General features: G+C 48.2%; 1 protein-coding gene and 1 pseudogene across 4 annotated transcripts in view; one reads left to right on the top strand and one right to left on the bottom strand.

The window, feature by feature from the left end:
- Positions 1-22,741, bottom strand: part of SH3TC2 (SH3 domain and tetratricopeptide repeats 2) — a 44,883-nt gene that overhangs the window by 3,063 nt on the left and 19,079 nt on the right. For all 4 annotated transcript variants that reach the window (XM_071221808.1, XM_045185128.3, XM_071221809.1 and 1 more), the window contains exons 7-15: positions 21,954-22,027; positions 19,808-20,003; positions 14,918-15,051; positions 12,595-12,636; positions 10,790-12,487; positions 10,502-10,682; positions 6,150-6,300; positions 4,130-4,252; positions 1,815-1,965 (exon numbers count right to left, since the gene is read on the bottom strand). In XM_071221808.1, the coding sequence (XP_071077909.1) occupies positions 1,815-1,965; positions 4,130-4,252; positions 6,150-6,300; positions 10,502-10,682; positions 10,790-12,487; positions 12,595-12,636; positions 14,918-15,051; positions 19,808-20,003; positions 21,954-22,027 (2,750 nt within the window). The remainder of the gene's footprint in view (positions 1-1,814; positions 1,966-4,129; positions 4,253-6,149; positions 6,301-10,501; positions 10,683-10,789; positions 12,488-12,594; positions 12,637-14,917; positions 15,052-19,807; positions 20,004-21,953; positions 22,028-22,741) is intronic.
- On the top strand, positions 2,604-2,754 carry LOC112319771 (small Cajal body-specific RNA 11; annotated as a pseudogene).

Genomic DNA, 22,741 nt, shown 5'->3' on the forward strand with positions numbered 1-22,741 from the left:
ATGGAATAACTAAAAATTCTTTACAATAAATAACTCCACATAACAAATGTCTCCTGCACATAAAGGCTCCCTCGGCAGAGAACCCTGGGGCCACCCCAGCAGCAGCCAGCGCTGCTCCTTCACCAGCCCAGGGCTCAGATAAGATAGCGAGACCCAAACCACACACCCATCATTCTCTTGGGTCTGGGTCCTGTGGTTTGGGTTTTTGGTGGGTGGTTGCAACTGCTTTAATACAAAGTGGATTTTTTTATAATTTTTATTGTTATTCAATTACAGTTGTATGCCTTTTCTCCCCAACCCTCCACCCCACCCCAGCTGAACCCACCTCCCTCCCCCACCTCCACCCCCCCTTGATTTTGTCCATGTGTCCTTTATAGTAGTTCCTGTAATCCCCTCTTCCCACTCTCCCCACCCCACTCCCCCCTGGCTATTGTTAGATTGTTCTTAACTTCAATGTCTCTGGTTATATTTTGTTTCCTTTTTTTTTTCTATTTATTATGTTCCAGTTAAAGGTGAGATCATATGGTATTTGTCCCTCACCGTCTGGCTTATTTCACTTAACATAATGCTCTCCAGCTCCATCCATGCTGTTGCGAAGGGTATAAGCTCCTTCTTTCTCTCTGCTGCGTAGAATTCCATTGTGTAAATATACCATAGTTTTTGGATCCCAAAGTGGACTTTTAAAGAGCACAAAGGTTTCTAATGTTTTGTTTTGTTTTTTAATATTTGCAAGGTGGCTGTTTGATACAATCTAAAAACCTCACTTTTAAGCTTCAAAGGGCCAAAAGCCCAAATTAAAATAGAAAACCCAAAGGACAGAAAAGTCTCTGATATGGTTAAATCCGGTCACAGAAAAGTTCATGAAGGATGGAAAGAGCCTCCACTCAGTGTTCAGCTCCATCCAGGGAAGGGTAAACCCTGCTCCCAGAGGCAGCTGCAGGGGGGGAGGGGGGGAGCAGCTGCCATCCCGGGTGGGGGTGAGGGGGGTGGGGGTGGAGAAGGCCTCCTCTGAGATCAGCAGACAGTCGCTCAGGGGGGGTTTGCAGTAAAGAAAAAGATAGGAAGAGAGCTCTGAAGTGCAATTAGACACAATAAAGTCCAGTAGCATCCACATCTCAGGCTGCTGAGTATGCCCAGAGTCCCTTCCAGAATCGTCACAGGAGACTCCATTTGCCTCCACATCTAATTAAGCCTCCTCTAATGGAACCTGCTTTCCTTCAAGCATCAACTTTCAAAATGAGGGGTTTTCTTATTGCTTTCTATTCTGCCTTCTTTCTGTTTTAATGACTTGCATTGTATTCCACTAGCTTTTGTGGTAAATGTGAACTATTTTGGCTACATACTGAGTTAGTTAATAATCTGACCTTCATTGACATTTCAGTTCCATGGGGAAAATATGCATTTGACTAACTAATGATCAACCAATTAAAAATGTAGGGCACAGTCTTTTTGTAATAGGGCATTGTCTGTGTGTAGAATGAAATACCACTTGCCCTAACACCAGCAGCAATATAGTGATTAGAGTAGCACAGGTAACAGTTATCAAGGATGTATTATGTGCCCAGCACTGTGCTGTGGGATTTACATGGATTCTCAGTGGTCTTCATAACAACTGCATGACATGGGTACCAGTTTTAACCCTCACTTGCCAAAGACAAACTCCAGACTTAAGCAGCTTGCTTAATTAAGGTCTCCCTGCAGTTGGACCTAGAATTTGAACCCATGCAGTTGGAATCCAGAGCCTGCACTGGGACTGCTTTGTTTCATCTCCTGGGGGAGTGTTGGCCCCTTCCATTCAAGAGGGGACCACCTACCTGTGACTGTGCTGAGTCTGGCTGCCAGGGTGGCAAATTCCAAAGCCCTGTCATAGCCTTCCAGGCTGATCTGCAGCTCCGTCAGCTTGTTGAAAATCCGGAGCTCAGTTCTCACCGCCTTCATCCTCCTTGCTAAAGGAACAGCCCCAGCCTGAGAAGAGAGGCACAAGGAATCTTAGATTCCCAAGAACTTCCAGGATATACCACACTCTAAGACAGCGATTTTTGATTTTCAATTGGTGCCCCACAAGAATTTTTAAAACATGCAACGCCTGACTATTTAGTCAGGGGCACCAGCCTCTTTTCCCTGAGACTGTCAAATTGAAAAAATGACAACAGCCAACACAACAATAGCTGTCTAGTTCTGAATGAATCAAAATTATACCTATTTTTGTCAGATCAGCAAAAATATAAAATATTTTTTATGCGCTACAGAATTTTAGGCATTAGTTTATGTGCACCACGAGATGAAAACAGTTGGAAATCACTGCTCTAGGGGGCTCACATTCTACTGGCAGGTTGGGGGATGGCAGTGACTAAAACCCAGGGCATCCGTCATGTTTCCACGCACAGATTCTCTCAGCTTGCTCTCTTGGTCCTTCCTCTTGGTTTCTCTGCCCAGATCTTAGAGGTGGGAGAACTGGAGGACGTCAGGCCTCCTGAGTTTGGGAAAACTGAGAGCAGGAAAGTTGTTCACCTCCCAGCCATGTGCTCCCTCAGCACCCACAGCGCTCATCTCTGAAGCATACACGTGCATCGCTGTACAAGAGTGCCCAAAAAATAGAATGCTAGGCCTGTCACTTCACCTCTCTGAGCCTGTAAAAATGCGTATGACTCAGTTGTAACAGGTGAGTCTGGCAGGACACACAGCAATCTCCCTCTTAGTTTAGGAGGGCTGTCCTGAGTACAGGGCTGGCTCTTAAAGGCACGAGAGGACAATAAAAAGAAAAAAAAAATGCGTATGACTATGAGCACCTCTACAGTCATGGATGTGTCTCCTGTCCAGCACCTGGTACATAGTAGGTGACTGATAAATGTTTGATGACTGAATAATCAATTGAACAAGCAAATGAATGAATATCTGAATAAGTGAGATTTTAGGACCAGAGAAGATGTTTCCAACCTCAGTCTGTGATAAAAATTATGATTTTTGACATATCTGTTTAACATCTAGACATTTATTTAATTAATATTATTTCTTAAATCACCCCCCTTGTATTATCTTGCCTCACCCTTTGTAGTAATACCGGTGAACTCATGGGTCTGATGAGCTGGTGTTACACTTAATAAAAATGTAGTAAAACAGGAGTGCCCATCCACGACCGCTCCTCTCCCACCCCGCCACCAGTGACTCACGGGGACATTCTGGTAAACACGGAAGTGTGCTACAAACCGTGCACCCCAGAGATGCAATTATCATAGTTTGTTCTCCCAGGAAGAGTAAGTTATCAAGCCTGGGAATGGCAGAGTGTATCAGCTCCTTCTTTGGGAGCCTGATAGATCGAAGAGAGAGAAGGCTTGTTGGCCCAGGACGAAAAAGGACCCACGTGCTGAACCTGCGAGCTCAGAGGAGCCAGCATGGCAGGTCCTACAAACTCAGAGACCGAAACTGACTACACAGGATGGTCTGAACACAAAAACTCCCCACTAAAAGTGGGTCATGGCAGCTAGTCGTGTCCTAGGCCTGTGGCTCCCTTGGCAAAGGTCAATCTTCACCTTAAGTGAGCCTGTCTAGTGCCTTTTTGCGTCTAAGATATCATGCCTTTGAAATGTCAGAGCAATTTCCTTTTCCAGACCCCTCAGGGCGCACCTGCAAACCAGGAGGCCACAGGACCCCTCATTGTTGTCTTGTTCCCCCTCATGCCATCTCCACGTGCTGTAAATGTTCACTGTTAACTATCCTGTGCCCACCAATGTAAAAGAAATGTGTCTCTGTGTTTTACCTTTTATCCAACCCCAGAGATTTCCCTGCTTTGCTTTCTCCCATCCCCTTAATCTACCACCAATGGATTTCAGGTAACCCTCCTTGCATCTCCTCCTCTGATTCTAATGTATAAAATAAGCTGCAACACTGCCATTCTCTGGAGCATTTTCTCAGTCTGTTGAGATTTGCTTCTCAGGAATTGTCATCAGTTTGGCACCATAAACCCATAAAAATTATCTCCAGGCTTGGACATTTCTTACATTGACAAGTGGAAGAAAAAGAATTACTAGCAAAAGAGGGGAAGGAGGGTCCAGGCTGAAGTCCACATGGCCCCACCCACATCTGTGCCCTGCAGGGCCTGGCGGGGCACACTGTGAGGCCTGGGACTTACCCGGTAATACTCCACCGCACGCTGCCTGTGGCGGGTCCCATTGAAGAAGATATCACCGGCTTCTTCGTAGAGCTTGAGAGCCAGGGCGGGCTCCTCCAACTTCAGGGCTTTCTGGATGGCTGCCTGGGTGGGACAGAGATGACTGTCAAAGCGAGAGAAGGACTTCAAAGGAGCATAGGACTGGCAGAAGTGAGACCCTGACCACCTAGTTTAGCCCTCTGCTTAAGTCCCCAGAATCCCTAACTGTCCTCCACACTCACAGAGCTGGTTGGAAGCCTTTGAGAGTCCCTAGTCCAGCATGTCCCCATCACTGTATGACAGAGTACACTGGATGGCCCTAGAATAATTTTCAGCAGTACAAACAGTTTATGTTTTAATAGCTAAGTAATTATTTTAATGTGTTTTAAGAAGAAAGGTTAGTAATACATCAACCTGTGATTTCAGATAGTATTACTTAGTGTAAAAAGCTAAGGTGACTTGAAGCTAAGTCAAAGGAAAATAAGTAAATAGTGAAATAAACGGTACACGGATATAGCAGAACCGTGAACTCGATGTTTGAATGGCTGAACTTTGGAAAGCATTGATCTCACCAACACCTGCACTTTCCAGATGGTGGAACTGAGGCCCAGAAATATTAAGAAACCTCTCCACGTTCACATCAGCAGTTAGTGGCAAACAAATGCTAGTGTCTTCCAGCCTGGTACCCTTCTCCTGGTCCCCATGACTGCTTTCTCCCCAGCAAGCCATTTTATATTGCATCGAAACAAATCATAGTGAGGAAGATGAAGAGTGAAGAGCGCCCCACAGCATGGCTGCAGGGCCTCCCACAGCCTCAGACAGAGAACAATTCACTTCCATGGGAATGACCTGCAGAACTTCACGTTGGATGGTAGTCTGCAGTGGGGTGGGCTTGAGACCATTTCTGGCCAGTGAATCGCCACAGTTATTGTTACTGTGTGCGCAGCTACACAGAGAGGGGTGGGGAGATGCAGTCCTGGGGTCAGGAGGCTCTGCCGCCAAGCCTTGAACAACCCAAATAGCCTCCGTCTCCCGGACAATGAGAGGCAAGACGGAATTATCTGCTCTTGGAAACTGCTGCCAGCGCCACAATGCCTTGGCGGAATAGTGTGAGAGTGAAAGCTTTAAGTCATGCAGCCAGGGGGCCATTTTCACCACTTACTGCTGTAACACCTTGGGCAAGTTACTCAGCCTTAATGAGCCTCATCTGGAAAATGGAGTTTCAGTAGAAACTCCTGCCGTGTTTGTAATGAGGATTAAACTGCATGATGCATGTGATGTGTTCGCCAAAGCCTCCTGTGCATAATAAGCTTTCTATCAATGTTACCATTCAGTCCCCGTGCAAGTGAGTTTGTGCAAGTGTAAGTAATGGAGTAAGGGAGAGGGAAAGGAAGACAATATGAAGTGGGGAGGAAGAAAATATAATACGCATGTTTTTGATGGAACAAATCTTATATACCATTGTAATGTCAGTATTTGCAGATAATAGTGATGATAATGAAATAGCATTTGTTGAGCATTTACGAAGTCCCCAGCACTTAGTAACTGCTTACTAGGCATATGCATTTACTCCACAAGTGACATACCCGATCCTTCCCAGAGGTCTAGAGAGCTCAGGTAACACATCCAAGGTTACACAGCTGGAGAACAACACTGTTAACACTCCACATACATCAATCTTGCCTCAAATTGCAGCCAAACCCTGAAGTCGAAGCGTGTGTCAAGCTTTGGAAAGATGGACATACTTGACATGACAGGTGGGAGGGAGTCTCCCAGCACGTTCTTGGGGAGGGTACCTGTGTGTGTGGACTCAGATACTGGCCCTTTGCCACCTGTGTTCAGCCCGCCAGACTGCCTTGGTTTCCGTCTTACGTCAAGGAGCACTAACCTGCCCTCCAAGGAGAGGACGTCACCTTTCTCTAGCTCCAGATGGTCACTTTGGAGGGTACAGCTGCCTCCCCAAATGGCCCAGATCAGCAGGTGAGCCCTGCAGGAGGCCTACCTGCAAGTACAGTTCCACCAGCTCGTCTTCCTGCATGAGGTAGTGGAGTCGCCCAGCCCCAAGCCAGGCCTCAGCAGCCTTGTCTTCCTCTCCCAGGTCGATGAAGATACGCAGGCTCTCCTTGATGCAGGTAAGGGACCTCCTGAGGGACCTGAGGGGCAGCGCAGACACAGACTCATAAGGCGTGAGGGTTCAAAGGGGCCTCTGAGTCCCTAACAACAGGAGCACATTGAGGCTCTGGGAGGGGACAACATTGTTTCAGGTCACACTGGGAAGTCCTGGTGTGATCTGAACACTAGCTCTTCCTCAGACAGCAGCGTGACCTTGAGAAAGTATAGGATTTCTCTGTGCCTTGTTTTCCACATCTGTAATATGAGGATGTAATTGTCCCTGCCTCTGAGGATTGTTGTAGGATTAAATGTAATAATGAAACTAGAGTGCTTAGAACAGTGCCTACCACAGAGTAAGCACCTGGTAAATATTTAAATGTTAGTAGCCATTATCATTACTGACCCATGGTCCATCCATCCATCCTTCTGCTACACTATAACATTTTTTTTGTAAGCACCTAACGCACAGTAGATGCCAAATGCCTATGGATTGAATAAATGCACAAATGAATGACCACAGTGATGACTTTCAATCAGCAAAAACATTTCGATGTTGTAAGAAAAAGGATCAAAGAAGAGTAAAAGTTTTAAAAGGTTGGTGCTTGACAGAGTACTCCTTAATTATCTGGAAAAAATGTCTTATCTGGGATAGACTTCCCCCATGACAGGGATTAAAGAAGAAACAAGGCATAGGTGACGTAACATTGCAGATTCAAAATTCTAGAACAAGAGGGAGCACTGGGCATCATCTAGTAGTAGTTCTCAACTCCAGCAGCAACTGGAATAACCTGGAAGCCTTTTAAACCTACATACACAGGCAAACTCACCTCAATGTGTTGACATGCCCTGCTAAACTGGGACACTCAGAGAGTGTGGCCCGGGCACCAGCATTCCGTCTCAGCTCTCCAATAGTGAGTCCATTGTACAACTTGGGTTGAGACTTGTGAACATAGTCCAAGCCCCTGATTTTATAGAGGGAACAGGCCCAGAGATGGGAAGTGACTGTACAAGTTTGCACAGCACATTAGGGGAAGACTCAGGCTAGAACCCCCTTCTCCTGATGTGTCCCAACCCAGGACTTGTCCCATAACACCCACATTCCTCAAAGCCTGATTCACAGCCCACCTGATTCAGCATTACCTAGGGAGCTTACTAAAAACACAACCTCCCAGAACCACCTCAGACTGGCTCAATCAGATCATCACGGTTGCGAGCCAGGCTCCTTCAGCTCTCCATCGCTACAATTCTTCCTACCTCATGCAGGTATCCTGAGATCGTGCGTTGTTGGCAAACAGTGCATCGCACTGAATGCCTTCCGTTACTGTTGTGACTGCCACTTTCCCAGTGGGTGCTCACTGGGCAGATCCAGATCCCTGCTGCTAATCCCGCCCCCATCCCCAAGCTCCACATCCCCGCCTAGGGGACAAGCTGGAGTCCTCCCTCCTTTTGTACCCACATCCAGATGAACATCAAACTCTGTCTTTTAAACCCACACAATGGCTTTCAAATGTGACCCCCACCTTTCCCACTTTTCCGTTGCTACTGCTATCCCTTCTACCCAAAATTCCATTCTTTTACCCTTCTTCACTGTCAAAATCTTACTTATTATCCTTCAAGGGCATCTCAAATGCTACCAGCTTCATGAAGTCTTCCCTGACCCTCAGTTCCTTCCCGTCCCTCCAAACCTAGGCTTGCAGAAGCCTGCCATCACCCGTGATGCATCCTGCCTTTGCCTGCTATGGCTGTGAGCTTTGGGGGAATGGAAATGCCTTCGGGGAAGTTCAGTGGAAGAAATGTGTCCATTACATCAAACCCCACTTAATAAGTTCCTCCTAAAAACCAGTACCAAGGAAAACTTTGCTCCAACAGATGTATTTGCTTGTGTTCCTTTATCAGACAGTGAGACTGTACATGGCTTTCCCCTGTTACCTCAGCCACCAGGAAGCTTAGCACTAATTTACAGTAATCACCTGGGTGCATGGGAACACCTGTTTTTCTATGACTGTTAACTGGTTTTGTTCTCTTTTTTCTTTGAGTGCTCATAGAAGTGGGCGATTTACACATGCTAAATAAACATGACCTTACGACATATTCTCCTTGATCAGCTGGGCATTCTATAAAGGGACAGTGGCCATATGTGTGTGGAGGTCTCCTCTGTCACTTTAACGTACTTCATGACCTTCCTCTTAGTATCACTCATATTGATGGTAAAGAAGGGGATGTTCATTTCCCCCCAATTATACAAATAAGAATCTCAGATCTCAGAATTATAGAATGTTAGGATTAAAAATTCTAATCTGGATCAACTTCCAGAACAACGGAGTAAAGACCTCCAAAAATCCACTCCCACAAAAAACCAGTGAGAACACTGGCACAAATGGTCACGATCAATTTTTTCAGAACTTCCGAAGTTAACCAAAGGCTTGCAACAGTTTGAGGAGAGTGTATTCAAGAAAACAGCTGAATCCTGTTAAAAACAGTGAGTTTTGTTGCTTTTTCACTTGCTCTAGACTACAGGCATCTCCTCTGGCACCTCTGCAGCAGCCTTAAGAACCAAACACTTCGCGGCCACGGTAGCTGGGAACACCAGCAGCCTAGCAGCCACTGGAGGGGATGCAGTGAGTTTGGAATTCCCCAGCACTCCATCCCCAGGGAACTGTCACTACCTGACACGCCCAGAAGGTCCCTGAGAGCCCCCTCATAGGGCTTGTTTTTATTTAACCAGACCCGGAGCTCACTCCTCACTTGTTAGAACACCCTTCCCTGGGGTGTTTGTCCCTGACTGCTTGGTCTCTAAGGTCAATTCAAGCCTGACTTCTGGATCTGCTCCTGACTTATCCGGGCTGCTGTGGCGTCCAGAAGGGAAGCAAGGATGGACCTGGGGCCAGACTCTCTGCCCCCTCACATGCGGCAAGGATTGAAAACTCCCTTCCTGGGACCAAGGCACAGATGGTGGGAGATTTGTAGGGTACCTAATTCTTGTACGAGAGGAAAAGGGTGAGAGAAAGGAGGACAGAGAGAGAGAGAGAGATCATTATCTGATTGTTCCTAATCCGATTGTCGGGGTGTCCAGGGTCACCAGATTACTATGTTGCCTAGAAAAGCAAAATTATCATTTAATTAGCTTCTCCTCAACCACCTCTCTCTGCTCAACACTAGTCATTATCTTTGCTCTATTTCAGAAGTCATTCATAATGATGAGTTCAATGCTACAAGGCTAATCTGTTGCAAAATGAAGCTGAACAACTTGGAAGCCATGGAGAATTTAATAGAATGCATTAAAGGCTTGTTCGGCAGAAGAGCAACAGACCACATGCCACTGGCAAATGAGATCGAGCAAATGAGGCCAGCGAGGAGACAGGGGAGGGAAAAATCACAGGAGATGGCAAGATGCTTTGAGAATAATTTAAACACTAATGGGTTAAAAGAAGCCTTGGAGTAAAACACTTAGATTTTGGTATACTTCTGCAAAAGTGAGCCTTTTTAACGAGATGACTGAGGAGTCAATCACAGAACAAAGGATGTTTCATTGTACTCAACACAAGCTAAAAGTCAACACCTCTTTTGTTTATCCTAAGACTTACTGCATAGTTGCAGTTATAACCTAGATATTCTTAACTGAGAAGTGAAATAAACTTAGTTTTATAATTTCCGGTTTCATGTCAAACGTAAGGATCCAAACAAACATTCTTTACCATGAAGTTTTACACCCCTGCTTTCAGTGAATGTATCTACTTTAAATGTTCTTTCTCTAATACTGATTGTCTTCAGGAAAGAAAGACCTGAGGGTCCCACCATCCTGGTATAGCCACCGCCTCTCTGAATTACACATCCTCAGCCATGGTCCCGTGATGGGTTGTTACGGAAATACACAACTATTGGTAACATAGGCAACATTTCTGAGCCCTTTCTATGTATCGGGCACTGTTCTGAGTGTTCCATGTGCATTAACGCATTTATTCTTCACAAAAATACTATAGGATAGATGCCATCATTATTCTCCTTTGACTGAGGGGGAAACTGAGGCATAGAGAAAGTGAGCAACTTGTTCAAAGCCACACAGCTAGTAAGTGCTGGGTGGCCCTGGGCTGGCACTGTGTGGCAGCTGCGAAGCCCATGCTTGCCTCCTTGATGCCACACACACAGCGTGGGCATTTGGACCTGACTTCCTGAGGGAAAGAACATTGTTTCTGCTTAAGGAAGGAAAGATGTTTCTGGGACTGACCCTAGGCCCAGACTCACCTGGCCGTGTTCAGGTTCCGATAGAGCTGCCCAAGGGATTCCAGCAACTGCCCCTCCATCTCCCGGTCCCTGAGTTGCTGCACCAGCATCAGCCAGTGCTCGTGGTAGGTGATGCATGCCTCGGGGTTTGGGGACACAGAGCTGTAGAAATGGCAGAGGGATTTGGTGACCTGAAGCTGACCTGAACATAAAGCAGGGACATGAATGAGACGACCTGCAAGAGGACAAAGGCAAAGCCATGCTCTAACAGTTTTCTCTGAGCTTCCCAGCAGCAGGGGGCATACTCACTCTTTAGGTGTCGGTGCCTCAAGCCAAACAGCAGTGCCATTTCATAACAAAGGCGGCCCCTGGCCAGCTGGCATCTGTACACCAGGACCTGGGCCAACCAGAGAAGCACCTGTACTAATTCCATGTCTGTCTCCACACTGGCCTGGAGTTTACAATAGAGTCGGATGGCCTGAAGGATATAGTCTCTGGCTGGCTGCTGAGCCCAAGACTTAAGGGATAGGTGGCCAAGATTGGCCAAAGTCACTGCCTGGTTACGCACATTGCCCATCTCCCAAGCTCTGTTCAAGGCCCGGAGATAGCTCTTGGCTGCCCTGTTCACCAGGCCTTCACCTTGAAGTGCAAGTCCCAGAAGGTTATGAACTACCCCCATTTGGGTAACACTCTCTGTCTCCTTCAGGGAGTGTAAGAGTGGATAGAGGATGTCCAAGGCCTTCTTCGCTTGGCTGGCCAAGAGGTAGGCCCATGCCAGGCAAAGGGAAGACTCAAAGGTTTCCTGCTCTCCCAGCAGCTGCCCTAGCATCAAGGCTTGGCTCAGGTAGTAGATGGCCCCATCAGGAGACCTGTGTTGGAGGTACACTTTGGACATGATGAGACACAGGGCCCTCTGGGTATCCCAATCGGCCTGCTCCTCACAGGCAGCCAGTGCCTGCCTGAGGGCCGGACAGGCCAGGGTGGAAATTTCATTCCAGCTCAAGGAGGGAACAACAAGGAGCTTGCGGGCATTCTGAAGGGCCAGGTGGACCTGCCAAATAGGGAGGGACATCCCTTGGGTACTCTGGGGACCACGCTGCCGAACAGAGGCCACTGCAAGGTGTGGAAGATATTTCTTATCATAGAGGAAACTCATGACGGTGGCCACAGTGTCTGAGGCAGGAGGGTGTCCAGAGAGAAGCTGTAGCCGTTCGGCGAAGGGCACGACTTCTTCATACCGGCCAAGGCTGAGGAGCAACCGGACGGCCAGGAAGCAGGCCCTGGCCTCCAGGGGGCAGCTCTCCGACGCAATGCCCTGGCGCAGCACGTAGGCCACCACGTCAAGCTCATTCTTGGTGCTGGACTCTCGATCAGGCAGGCAGGCCAACAAGGCACCCGCCTTCTCCAGCAGGGCTGAGCCTTTATGCCTCAGCCTCTGCCTCAGGTAGATGGCTGCCAAGTTGATGTACAGAGCAGCCACCAAAGGCAGGTCCTCAAATGCCCCATCGAGAATATGGATGGCCTCCTCAAAGTACACCCTGGCCTGAGAGAGCTTGACCTTCCTGACACTCAGCCGGCCCAGGAGGAAGCAGAGCCGGGCATGGGCCCAGGTCCTGTGGCTCCGCTTGGCCCACTTCCTGGAGGCCTCCAGGTAGACCACCAGCTCATCCTCCTCAGAGTAGCCATAAAAGGAAGATGCGAGGAAAGAGAAGGAGGAGTCATAGAGGCTCTTAAAGTGGTCAGCGTAACCTTTGTGATCCAGGAAAGCCAATATAGGGGTGAAGCTCTCAGCCTCCTCCTCCTCCTGACCAGCATGCAGGTCCATGAGCAGCTCCGGGTCATCGAGGTCATCTGGCTCCGGCAGGTGGTAACTGTCGGAGGCGGCAGAGAGGAGCTCCTCCTCCAGGTTGGAGTCCTCGGAGCTGCTGGACTGTCTGGAGCCCGTGGCCCAATGCTCCTTCCAGGCCGCACCAGGCCGGGCCTCCCTGAAGCCTTCTGGCTGGGACGCTGTAAGGGACAGGCAGAGTTGAGCGACCCTAAGCACCTGTCTTGGCAAGAGGACAGGATGCTGCCCTGAGGGACTGGAGGTCAGGTTCAGCAGGATCTCTACTCACCGCTCAGATCATTTGGAAGATTCTGGATGGATTCAAAGCCACCTGGACAGAGATGAAGGACAGACCTGTGTTAGGTCACCATGAGCCACCATGTCTATGCCTGCCAGTGTGTCCCAGACCAGTGGTCCCTCAGGAGACTTTGTGTTTATGTTTCAGACCAGCCGTCTTTAAGGAACTGGGGAGAATCATCCCCTTTATTGTCTGCTTAGAGTCGCTGGACCCTGAGGATTATCTTACTCAACCCACTCACTTTGCAGCTGGGAACTGAGGTAGAAATGAGACACAGAGGCAGAAAAGAAAAGCTGAAGACATGAACTCCATGCCAAGAGGTGTGGGGAGGGGAGATGACACACCTCAAGGCTCCAAACCTCTAGCAACTTTACGACCAAGCTGTGAACAGAACCCCAAGCACACTGCACTGTGCGGCACGCAGCGCCTCCCGCGCCCACATACCCCAGGCCCCTCCTCTGCTGTCCATCACCCACCACTCAACAGGCCCTGACTCAGTGTGCACTACGTGCACCAGGCGACCCAACATGAGTGACAAAGGAAAGAAGTTGAAGATGTGTGAGGGTCGCAGTTTCATTCTCGGAAGCAATGTAGTGGAATGAGGTAGGTGAATGCACAGTCTTGAGCCCAGTTTTAGCTTTTTTGAGCTGGCAGTACTTGCAGGAGCTCTAAACAGAGAATTAGATAGAACTGGCAGGAGTAAGGTTGGCAGTGGGAGCCAGGGAAGGAGACTAAGAAGGCGCGGACACCAAGAGCACAAAGAGTACAGAGCTACAAAATGGTGTCCTCTCTAGAAGAGGAATTGCAGAGGGGCACTTCTTCGCTGGGGCATAGGCCCTGGGGGAGCTGGGACTCACAAAGAGGCCACTGCCTCTGCCAGTAGCCCTGGCACCAGGCGCAGCCGGCTCAGCCACAGGCCCAGCTTTGTGGCCGGCTGAGCTGCTCACCTGGTCTTTAGATGAGAGGCACCGGGCTGCCTGAAACCTGCCCCTGGATCTCTCCCAAGCACAGGGTCAATAGCTGGTAGACACCTTGGATCCAAGTCTGCAGCCTGCCCTGCCCCATGACAGCCCACGTAGTGCTAGATTCCAGGGCTCCGCTGCCCCCAGCTGGACAGCACCCGTAGTTTCAGATCCCGGTCTCAGTGTGATCTGCTAGGGGGTGCAGATGTCCGCACCAGGGGCTCCCCACAAATGCTCCTTGTGCTAGAGAAAGACGCCAGTCCCCACCTCTGCTCCCAGGTTCTGACCAGGGGGTCCCTCCTGCAGAATCTCTGGCTGCGCCCATGGAACATGCCCCAACTAACCTCGCCACATGAAAAGTGGACACAACAGCACCACCGCTGAAGGAGAAACCGCCGTCACAGGGAGAATGTGCTTCCTGACACAGGGTGATGGGCCCTCCCCAAAGTCAGACAAGAGAGCGCCATTCATCCACTTAGTCAGTCATCCTGACGCTGCTAAGAACCGTGCCAAGTGCTGAGACCCCCGCCCACCCAGGTCTGACGTGCCCAGCCATCCACTGCCATGTGTGTCAGGGTCAGTGTGAGGAAGCAGGGACTGTGCTGACTAGAAAATGGGAGTGGGCAGTTCCTATCCAGGCTCAGGCACTAACTCACTTGGGCCTCAGTTTCCCAATCTGTGAAATAGGAGGAGAGGCCATCTCTTAGGTTCCTTCCAGCTGTAACATTCTGTGCCCCCACCTTCATCACTGGGGCCCTGGACCACTTCCAATCCTACAAGGAGGGACCACAGCTACAGCCTAGGAAGCTTTTCTCCTCCAGGGTCAGAGTAGAAGGCTCAACAGGGCTGGCCTCCCAAGTGATAGTTGAGTCGACCTCAACATATCTCTCAGTTTCTAGGCTACAAGCCCCACCCAACCCAGAATTGGCTGAAATCTAAAGTACAAGTGCTGCTAATCCAATATGGTCAACCCAGGTCATCACTGAATAGTGGCCATAGCCTCAAATTCATGGGTGGGATTAGAATTTAAGGATATTCTATTCCCACCCTGGCTGGTGTGGCTCAGTGGGTTGAGCACCAGCCTGTGAAATGGAAGGTCGCCAGTTCCAGTCCCAGTCAGGGCACATGCCTGGGTTGCGGGCCAGGTCCCAGGCTGGGGGTGTGCAAGGGACAACTGGTCAATGTTTCTCTCACACATTGGTGCTTCTCTTCCTCTCTTTCCCCCTCCTTTCCCCTCTCTTTAAAAAATAAATAAAATCTTTAAAAATAAAAAGATATTCTATTCTTGGTTAAACACACTCTTAATCTTGAGGAGTCTGGGCTTTCCAAGGGGCTTGAGGATAAACACTCACTAAGCCGGTAGACAGACGTGATGTCAGTATGAGCAAGCGTGCGGAGGAAGCCGGCGCACTCAGCTGTCCTGTCACTTCCCAAGACCCACAGAGAGCATCTTTCCTCCTCACTGAAAAAGGCAGAGTTCTTGCTCCTGCATTGAGACAAAAGATGGGGACACAGGTCAGTGAAATGTTCCAGACACAACCCCCTCTCCCTCTACCTGAGGAGGTAGGGAAGGACATAGAGAAGCCATGGGCCCTTACACCCAGAGCTGAAATCTGACTCTTGTCTCTCCCTTGTGTAACGTATTTACTTACCCTGCCAAGGAGAACTGAGCTGTGTGCTACTGAACAGGACAAGGTGACAATGAATACACCCCTCCTGTTCAAACTCCATCCCCCAAGAAAAACAACTCCCCTTCTCTCAACTTCTACATATTCTTCGGGACCACGTGGTACCCGTTTTTAATGGGAGAAACAGGAAATGGCTGCCCTAAATGTGAGGGTTGGAAAGGGACATTAAAAGAAGTTTCTTTGTTGGGTTGGTGCAAGAAAACACTAGCAACAGGTGACACAATGAAGAAAGTGTGACTGTGGTCACGGGGCACCTTTCACAACTGCCTGACATTGGATTCCATAACACGAACAACGGTATTAGCTCATCAAGAGAGAAATAAATGCCACGGATGAGAAGCGGGTAGGGAGAGGACCAGGGGCCTGGAAGAAACGATTACAAATAGTAAGGATCTTTATATTCACCCTGTTTTATAAACTGAAAACTAACTTGCTTATGAGAGAGTTGCCTTAGACTCAAAGAATTTGAAAACTAGAGGTGCCTCAGGAAGTGTTCAATCTGGTGTCTATCTAAACAATTTTTAAGATCCCTTTTGCTTATAAAATGGCTTTTGAACAAAAAAATATATATATCTTGGAATCCCAAGAGTTAATAACAGCTAGTACTTTTGGGGGGATTTTTATCAATTAGACACTATAATATCATTTAACATACACAATTGCCTTATGAGGCATCTATCCTTTGTCCCCAGAGCTCAGATAAAGGCTGTTTGAAAGCCAATGATGAGAATACTAGCAGCTAATATGAACTGCTCAAGCTCACAGCACTGATCAGTGGCAGAGTTGGTACTAAAGCTGCGTCCTGACATCTGGCCCAGGGTTCCTTCCACAGCACGTACTGAACCCCATCTCCCTGGCCTGACCCCCAGACTCCACAAGAGTGTGTAATTGACTGAAACCTACAACTAAACTCACTTGAGATAAAAAGGGTAGCACAGTTCCAAGTTTCTGTACAACTCTTAAATTTTACAAAGCATTCCTGAATTTACTATTTCATTTACCCTTTGTAACAACCCCATGATGTAGATACTTTTATCCATATTTGGAAAAATGCTACGTACCTGCAAAGAAATGGCTATGAGACTAGCAGCAAGCCTCTCATCAGCAAAAATAGATGCCACAAGAAAAGGAATTATAAAGAAGACACAGCTAAAAAATATAAAGAATAAAAGAGGGGATGCAAGAAAGATATTTCTTAAAATGTCTCATACTATGAAATAGTAGCTTTCCATCTATATTCTTTCCTCTGGTTTTGAGTGCATTAATTTTTCAATCTTGCTTATTTTTAAATTTAGGCATTTAAGTATATAAATGCCCTTTAAGTAACACTATTAAAAAGAACTATATCTACTACAATGGGAATAAATCCTAAACATACAAAGTCAATTGAGAAAAAGGTCAGCTGCAGAAAAAAAAAATGATATAAACTTTAACATACACAGACCCATATAGTATTTTTTGTTTGTGAACAAATACTTATTTTTAAAATGTATCAGAATAAGGATTGGAAACATACATAATACCTTCAAATTGCATTTGCCTCTAGGGTGGGAATCGGGATGGAGGGGGGAGAGGCATCTTCAGTTCCATCTAAAGACATTTATTCCTTTAACACACACACACACACACACACACAGATTATTTTTAAAGGGAAGAGTGTGGAGTTCTGTCATTCTCAAAAGCTCCGAGAGCCCCGAAGTCACTCTTGGTGAATGCAAGGGCAGAATGCCTGCCACAAGGTATGAGACCTTGTCTTCCAGCTGCTGTGGCTGTGAAACTAGGGAGCTGATGGTGAACCTGTGCTCCAGAAAAGGGGGACCTACACATTTGCTCCCATGGACAAGCAGGATCCCTTTCCCATGTGCCAGAGACACGGAGTAATTGAGTCAGAAAAGAGCTTCTGAAAAATTTCACTTTCAATATACTGCCAATTTAGTTCTTAATTAATTGGCTACTAACACATACATACATACATACATACATACATACATACATAAACTTTAAGGAGTAGTATCCCAGACAGTGAGGGAATGTGTGGGAAGAGGATGGAGACTAACAAATGCTGGACCAGCTGCAGAAACTTGTGACCAAACATGGACTAAGAGTGACACCCAGTGGCCAACCACCAGCACAGCACACAGGAACGATGCCCAGGACTTCCATACCCTGGTGGCTGCTTGTGTCCTGGATGTCTGTGGGTTTTCCTGACTGCTGTGTCTCAGGGTGTCTGTAATCTAGAAAGTGAGGATGCACTGAGCCCGTTGCCCTCTCCTCTCCTTCTTCCACCCTTCCCTGTGTCCTGGCTCACTTTCACCTTCCCTGACGAGTGTACAATCTCTCGGGTCCCACAGGTGACCGGGCACAGGACAACAGACAATACTGTGGAAATAAGGAGGTCTCATGCCACCACTTTGGTACAGGGGCTGATGTTCTTCAGGGTGAGAGTGCACCCCCTACAACTAAGCAGCTGAAATGGGATAAATTTAGTGGTACTGTGTTATTTTCATTTGGGGCAAGGTATGAGGTGAAGTCCAAACACAATTTATGAAACCTGACATCTGCCCATGTCATCCTGTTAAAACTGTCTCTCAGAGGTTACCAATGGTAACAGCAATAGTAAGAGCTAACACATGTTTATCGCACACACACTGTGTCAGGCACCAATCCTAAGTGCTCTGCTTGTATTTGCTCGTTTCAGCTCATGACAGTCCTATGGGGATGTATAAATACGGTGAGCATTTTACAGATGACGGTGCTGAGGTGTAGAGAGACGAATGAACACACCCACAGTCGCAGCTGGGTAGCTGAGGGGGACATAGGTTGTGCCCCCATCTCCATCAGTGCCTCTCTGGAAGTGGGCTCTGAAACTCTTAATCACTAAGCTACGCTGCCTCCCATGACCAGTGACCTCCTGGTGACAAGTCCCAAAGGCCTTCAACAGTGTTGGGTGCCCCCCACTCCCCTGTGGCTGGTCCCTTTCAGTGGGCTCCTCGGTCTCCTTGGCTGTGTTCCTCTGCCCTGTAAAGGGTTCTTCCCCACCATGGCCCTGTCCTCTGTATTCTTTCCACCTTTATCCAGGATTCATTGTGGCACTCACTGGATTTAATGCCAGGATTCTGGGGCGCCAGGCCCAAGGTGCTGAGTCCAGCCCTCTCACTCCTGGGTCCTCACTTCCCCCTGAGGTCTCCCCCTGGCTGCACACTGCCCCCCAGACAGCTTTTGTACCCATCACTGCCCAGGCCCATCCAGACCAATGAGATGGAGCCTCCAAGGTCAAACACAGTCGGTCCTGAGCGGTGCCCTCTCCTTCCCAAGTGCCACTTGGCCTGGGCCTTCTCACTGGTCTCCTGCTACAGGTCCTCCCTTGCTCATGCATGTCTCACCCAAAGCCAAGGTCAGCTTCCCAGAGAGAAGTTGCAGTCATGCCTGGTCCTTGCTCGGACACATTCAGTGGCTCCCCTTCTGCCAGGTGAAGGACAGCCTCGGCACAGGCACTTTTGGTCTTGTACATCGTGGCCCGTTAAACCTGTACTAGACCAGGGCCCTCCCAGTAACCTGCCTCACAAAGGACATGAGTTGTTCCTCAATATCCCCCCCACTTTCCCACCTGTCACCTCCTCTCCCTGTGCGCATCTGTTGAAATGTCTTACATCACACAGAACTGAACTGAAATGTCACCTTGATCGAGGAAGTTCTCTTGATAGCCTTTTCTTCCTTACAAACTCCCATCACACCCCATGCCCCTCCAGGAGCTCAGAGGGTGATCTTTCTTGTTTAGAGTTCCTTGGGTTCCCCATTTCTATGCAGGGAAAATGAGCTTCTGTCTCCTCTCCCTACAAAAGGCAGGGCTTCGAGAGGGCTCTGCCCTTGGTCCACTCTCCTCACTGGCTTTTTCCCACAAGAGAAGGGTTTCCAGTCCTGGTGTTCGGAGCCTGAGACATCCGTGAGCCACATTTTTCTGGTGTGGAGGTCTCGACTGTCTCAGTGTTAGCAGCCAGATCTGCATTCCCTCTCATCCTTCCTGGGCCCAGGCTTCCTACCGTTTGCTAGCCCCATATAGGAAGCCCAGCTCGGAGACAGCAGGAAAATACCCGTGGGCTCTCTCCCTCTGTGAAACACGTTAAGCTTTCAGCCAACAGACCTTCATGGGAGGGACTCTCGCTGACTAAGCTAAAATCTATAGGCCCCTGCGTGAGTCCCTCTCTTGATGGGGCCTCTTGATCAGACAAGATGAGTGTCAGGGTACAAGGACCCCACCCCACTTCCCGAGTACACAGCAGTAGCCTTTGTCCTGGGGTCACACTCCTCTCCTTGCACAGAGGAAAGCCTCCATGACCATCTGTCCAAAGGACCTGAACTGACCCTTTCCTCGATCACTCAGCCTGTCCTTCCTGTCACTGCTGTGTTGGCCTTGCTGGCCAGAATGTGCTCCTCTGGCCCTGTGTTCCCAAGGAACCTGAAGTTCATTTGCAAACCCGCTCGGAACAGGGTGGGACTCCTGAGGGAGGCGGCCCAAGCCCAGAACAAATCCGAGGGTCTCTCTGTCATACTCACATTGGGGAATAAGAATCAGGATCTATGTTCCTGGTGGGGACAAAGCCCACTTCTCCAGAGCACGTCAACCTCCCGATGAACCACTGAAGCCCGGGTACGACGAAGCCGATGATCTCGATGCTGTCTCCCTGTCGGAAGTTCAGTTCATCCTGCTCTTCCCTCTCATAGCCCTTCCAGGCCTTACACTTCCCTCTGCCTGTGGGGAGAGCACACAGGTCCCCTGAACCAGGCAGAAACAGCAGAGCTTTCCACTAGCTTTCACAGGGGGGAGGGGTCCCACCCTTTCGAATTCCAAGGCCCAGTAAATTCGGCCCCTGCCCAAAGAAGAAATTCACAGAATGCTGTAAGCGAATTGGCTTTTCATTTTGCCAATCTAGGACATTCAATAAAAGGAACTACCAACTACTTCTACCATCATTTCACAAAAGAAAAGGTGTTTGAACCCATGTAGGAAAGATAATCTCAGAATAGCGGATCTACCTTAAAACTGGACACAGTTAGTGCATGGAAAACTGGAAAGCCCCCTGCATCGTCCCACTGAGGCTGATCTGCTATTATCGTGTGAACACTCTATCATGACTGACACAAACCCACAGAGCAGAGAGAGATCCATTGCAGGATGTCTTCATTCCCCCCCAGCTCCTTCAGCCACTATGCTCCTCAGTCTCCCCTGCTGTAAAATGGGAGTAACAAGAATACCTGTCTCTTATAAATATTAGGAAGAGTCACATGACGGCTACCTAGCCAACACTCAATAAGTGTTAGCCTCATAGTCCCGATGAACAAAGAACTGCTGTGACCCGGAGGGATCTTGGTCTCCACGCTGTGGTCATTGCCCAGCTTGACAAATTGCCCAGCTAGGATCTAGCCATGGTATATTGATGAGCATTGCACTCCAATTTACAAAGCACATTTATGTCTGTTCTCTCAGATTTCCCCAGGACCCCACAGGGCTGGTAGAGCCAACTACCAGCATCCTCGTTTTACAGAGCAGAAAGCAGGAGGAACAGAGAGGGCATGTGATTTGTCCAAGGAACTATGTGTGACAAAGCTGGGTCTCTCCACTGCTGATGACCCTTCTTTGTCCTGATTCTCCTCTGATTCAGTTAACGATTTTCTATGTGCCTTGGTTTCCATATTTGTTTTAGCTCCTCTGCTAAAGCTACTGGCTCTTTTTTCTGACATTTTTGGTCAAATTTCCATGGACTGTGTTTTCAAGGCCAGAAATTCCTACCCCTTTGTGGGTTAATAGGACCAACAGTGTGTTAAATACTTGCCGTGTGGGAAAGCTGCACTAAGTGATCTACGGCGGTCATTTGGTTCGGTTCTCAGGACATCTGAAGTCGGCTTTATGGTACAGCTTACTCATGAGGAAGTGCAGTGTAGCAGGGGCACTGAGCTGGCTGAGATCACGCTGGTTTTCGGTTGTGGAGTCAGAATTGGAGCCAGAACAGACATCACAGCCCTGTGTTTCTAACTAAAAAGCTTGTTTATGGTGAATTGTTGATCAGATTTAATTTCTGGGTTCCATAGTTCCTGCTATTTCTTTTTTTCTTAAGTGTTATTCGGGCTTAGAAATTACACAATTTTACTTTGCACTGGAGTCATGGGGGCTCTAAGGGTGAAGATAAAAGGAATATATATTATAGATACCTATGAAGTTTGTTATCCACTAGATACACCTAAATTATAATTATATGTGTGTATGTGTGTGTATTTCATTCTTTTACTCAAAAATTGTTTTCTAGGTACCCTCTATGTGCCAGGCATTCTTACTCTTCCCAAGTGCAAGATTAATTTCACAAAACTCTAAGGAAAATTAAAAACATTTGGACCAGGTAGCCTGCTTTCCCCCATATGTCTTTAACTCCCTGCAGTCCCTCCCATTCCCTAGCATCTCACTTCCAGGACCTCACGCCTGTGTGTGCTGCCTGCTCCTGCATTTCCCCCATGGCCCTGGGTTGGGACCTCTCATTTCACAGGCAAGGAAATCCACATGCACAGGCGGCGACTGGCTTCCCCACAGCCAGTGATAGCTGGGTGGGCAGGAATTCACTTCCACCAACTCTAAACCTGCAGACAGAATTCGGAGGCAGGGCAATGTTATCTCCTTAACACCACCACACTATGTCCAACTCAGCCATACCAATCTGATCGGAGCCTGTCCAATCCCTCTTTCTGGAAAGGCCACAGCTTCCCGGATAATTCCTCAGGAACCATCTGTCAATGGAAACACAGGGTTTGCAAACGTGGGAAAAATCAGAGCAGTGAACAGAATAGTCCATTAAAATAACAATGGTGGTGATGAGGGTAAGTGCTGTTGCTGGTTTAGTATAATGCTAGCAGGCGCTTACTGAGAACTTACTCAGGCACTGTGAAAGGAGAGGAGGCCCCCGTGTACGCGGCCTGTTGGCTGCCTCTGCAATTAGTCTGTCAGTTAAATCACTAACAAAAGATCCCTTTCCATTCTGTCAGATTCTCTGCCAGAGCTGCAGAGAGCCCACGGCTGGGTAATGTTTAGTGTCACAACGTATGTTTGAGTTTAAATATCTTCCAGCAAGGATTCTCACATTCTAGTGAGAAAAACATCCCCTTACGTTTAAGGGGAGCTTATGTAAAATGCAGGTTCCTGGATCCAACCCCAGAAGAGTCTAAGGGCTGGGGGTCTAAATCTGTAGAACAATCCCCGGGTGGCTATGATACCCACTGTCCCCGGTCCCTACACGGAGAAACACTACACTGGAGACCAAGCAGTATATTACCTCTTAGGTACACTGCCCACCTGAAATTTAGCGTTGTCTCCAATTTCACCAAATTGTGCAAACCTTGGTTGTTAAACAAAAAAATGACAAAACAGAAAAAGCCACCCCGACTTTGTTCCCTCTGTGGCACTCAGCATGCTCAGATGTGCGAGCATGCCCGCTCTGTTTAGCC

This window comes from Desmodus rotundus, chromosome 6 (assembly GCF_022682495.2).
Source record: "Desmodus rotundus isolate HL8 chromosome 6, HLdesRot8A.1, whole genome shotgun sequence".
Classification (NCBI taxonomy): Eukaryota; Metazoa; Chordata; class Mammalia; order Chiroptera; family Phyllostomidae; genus Desmodus; species Desmodus rotundus.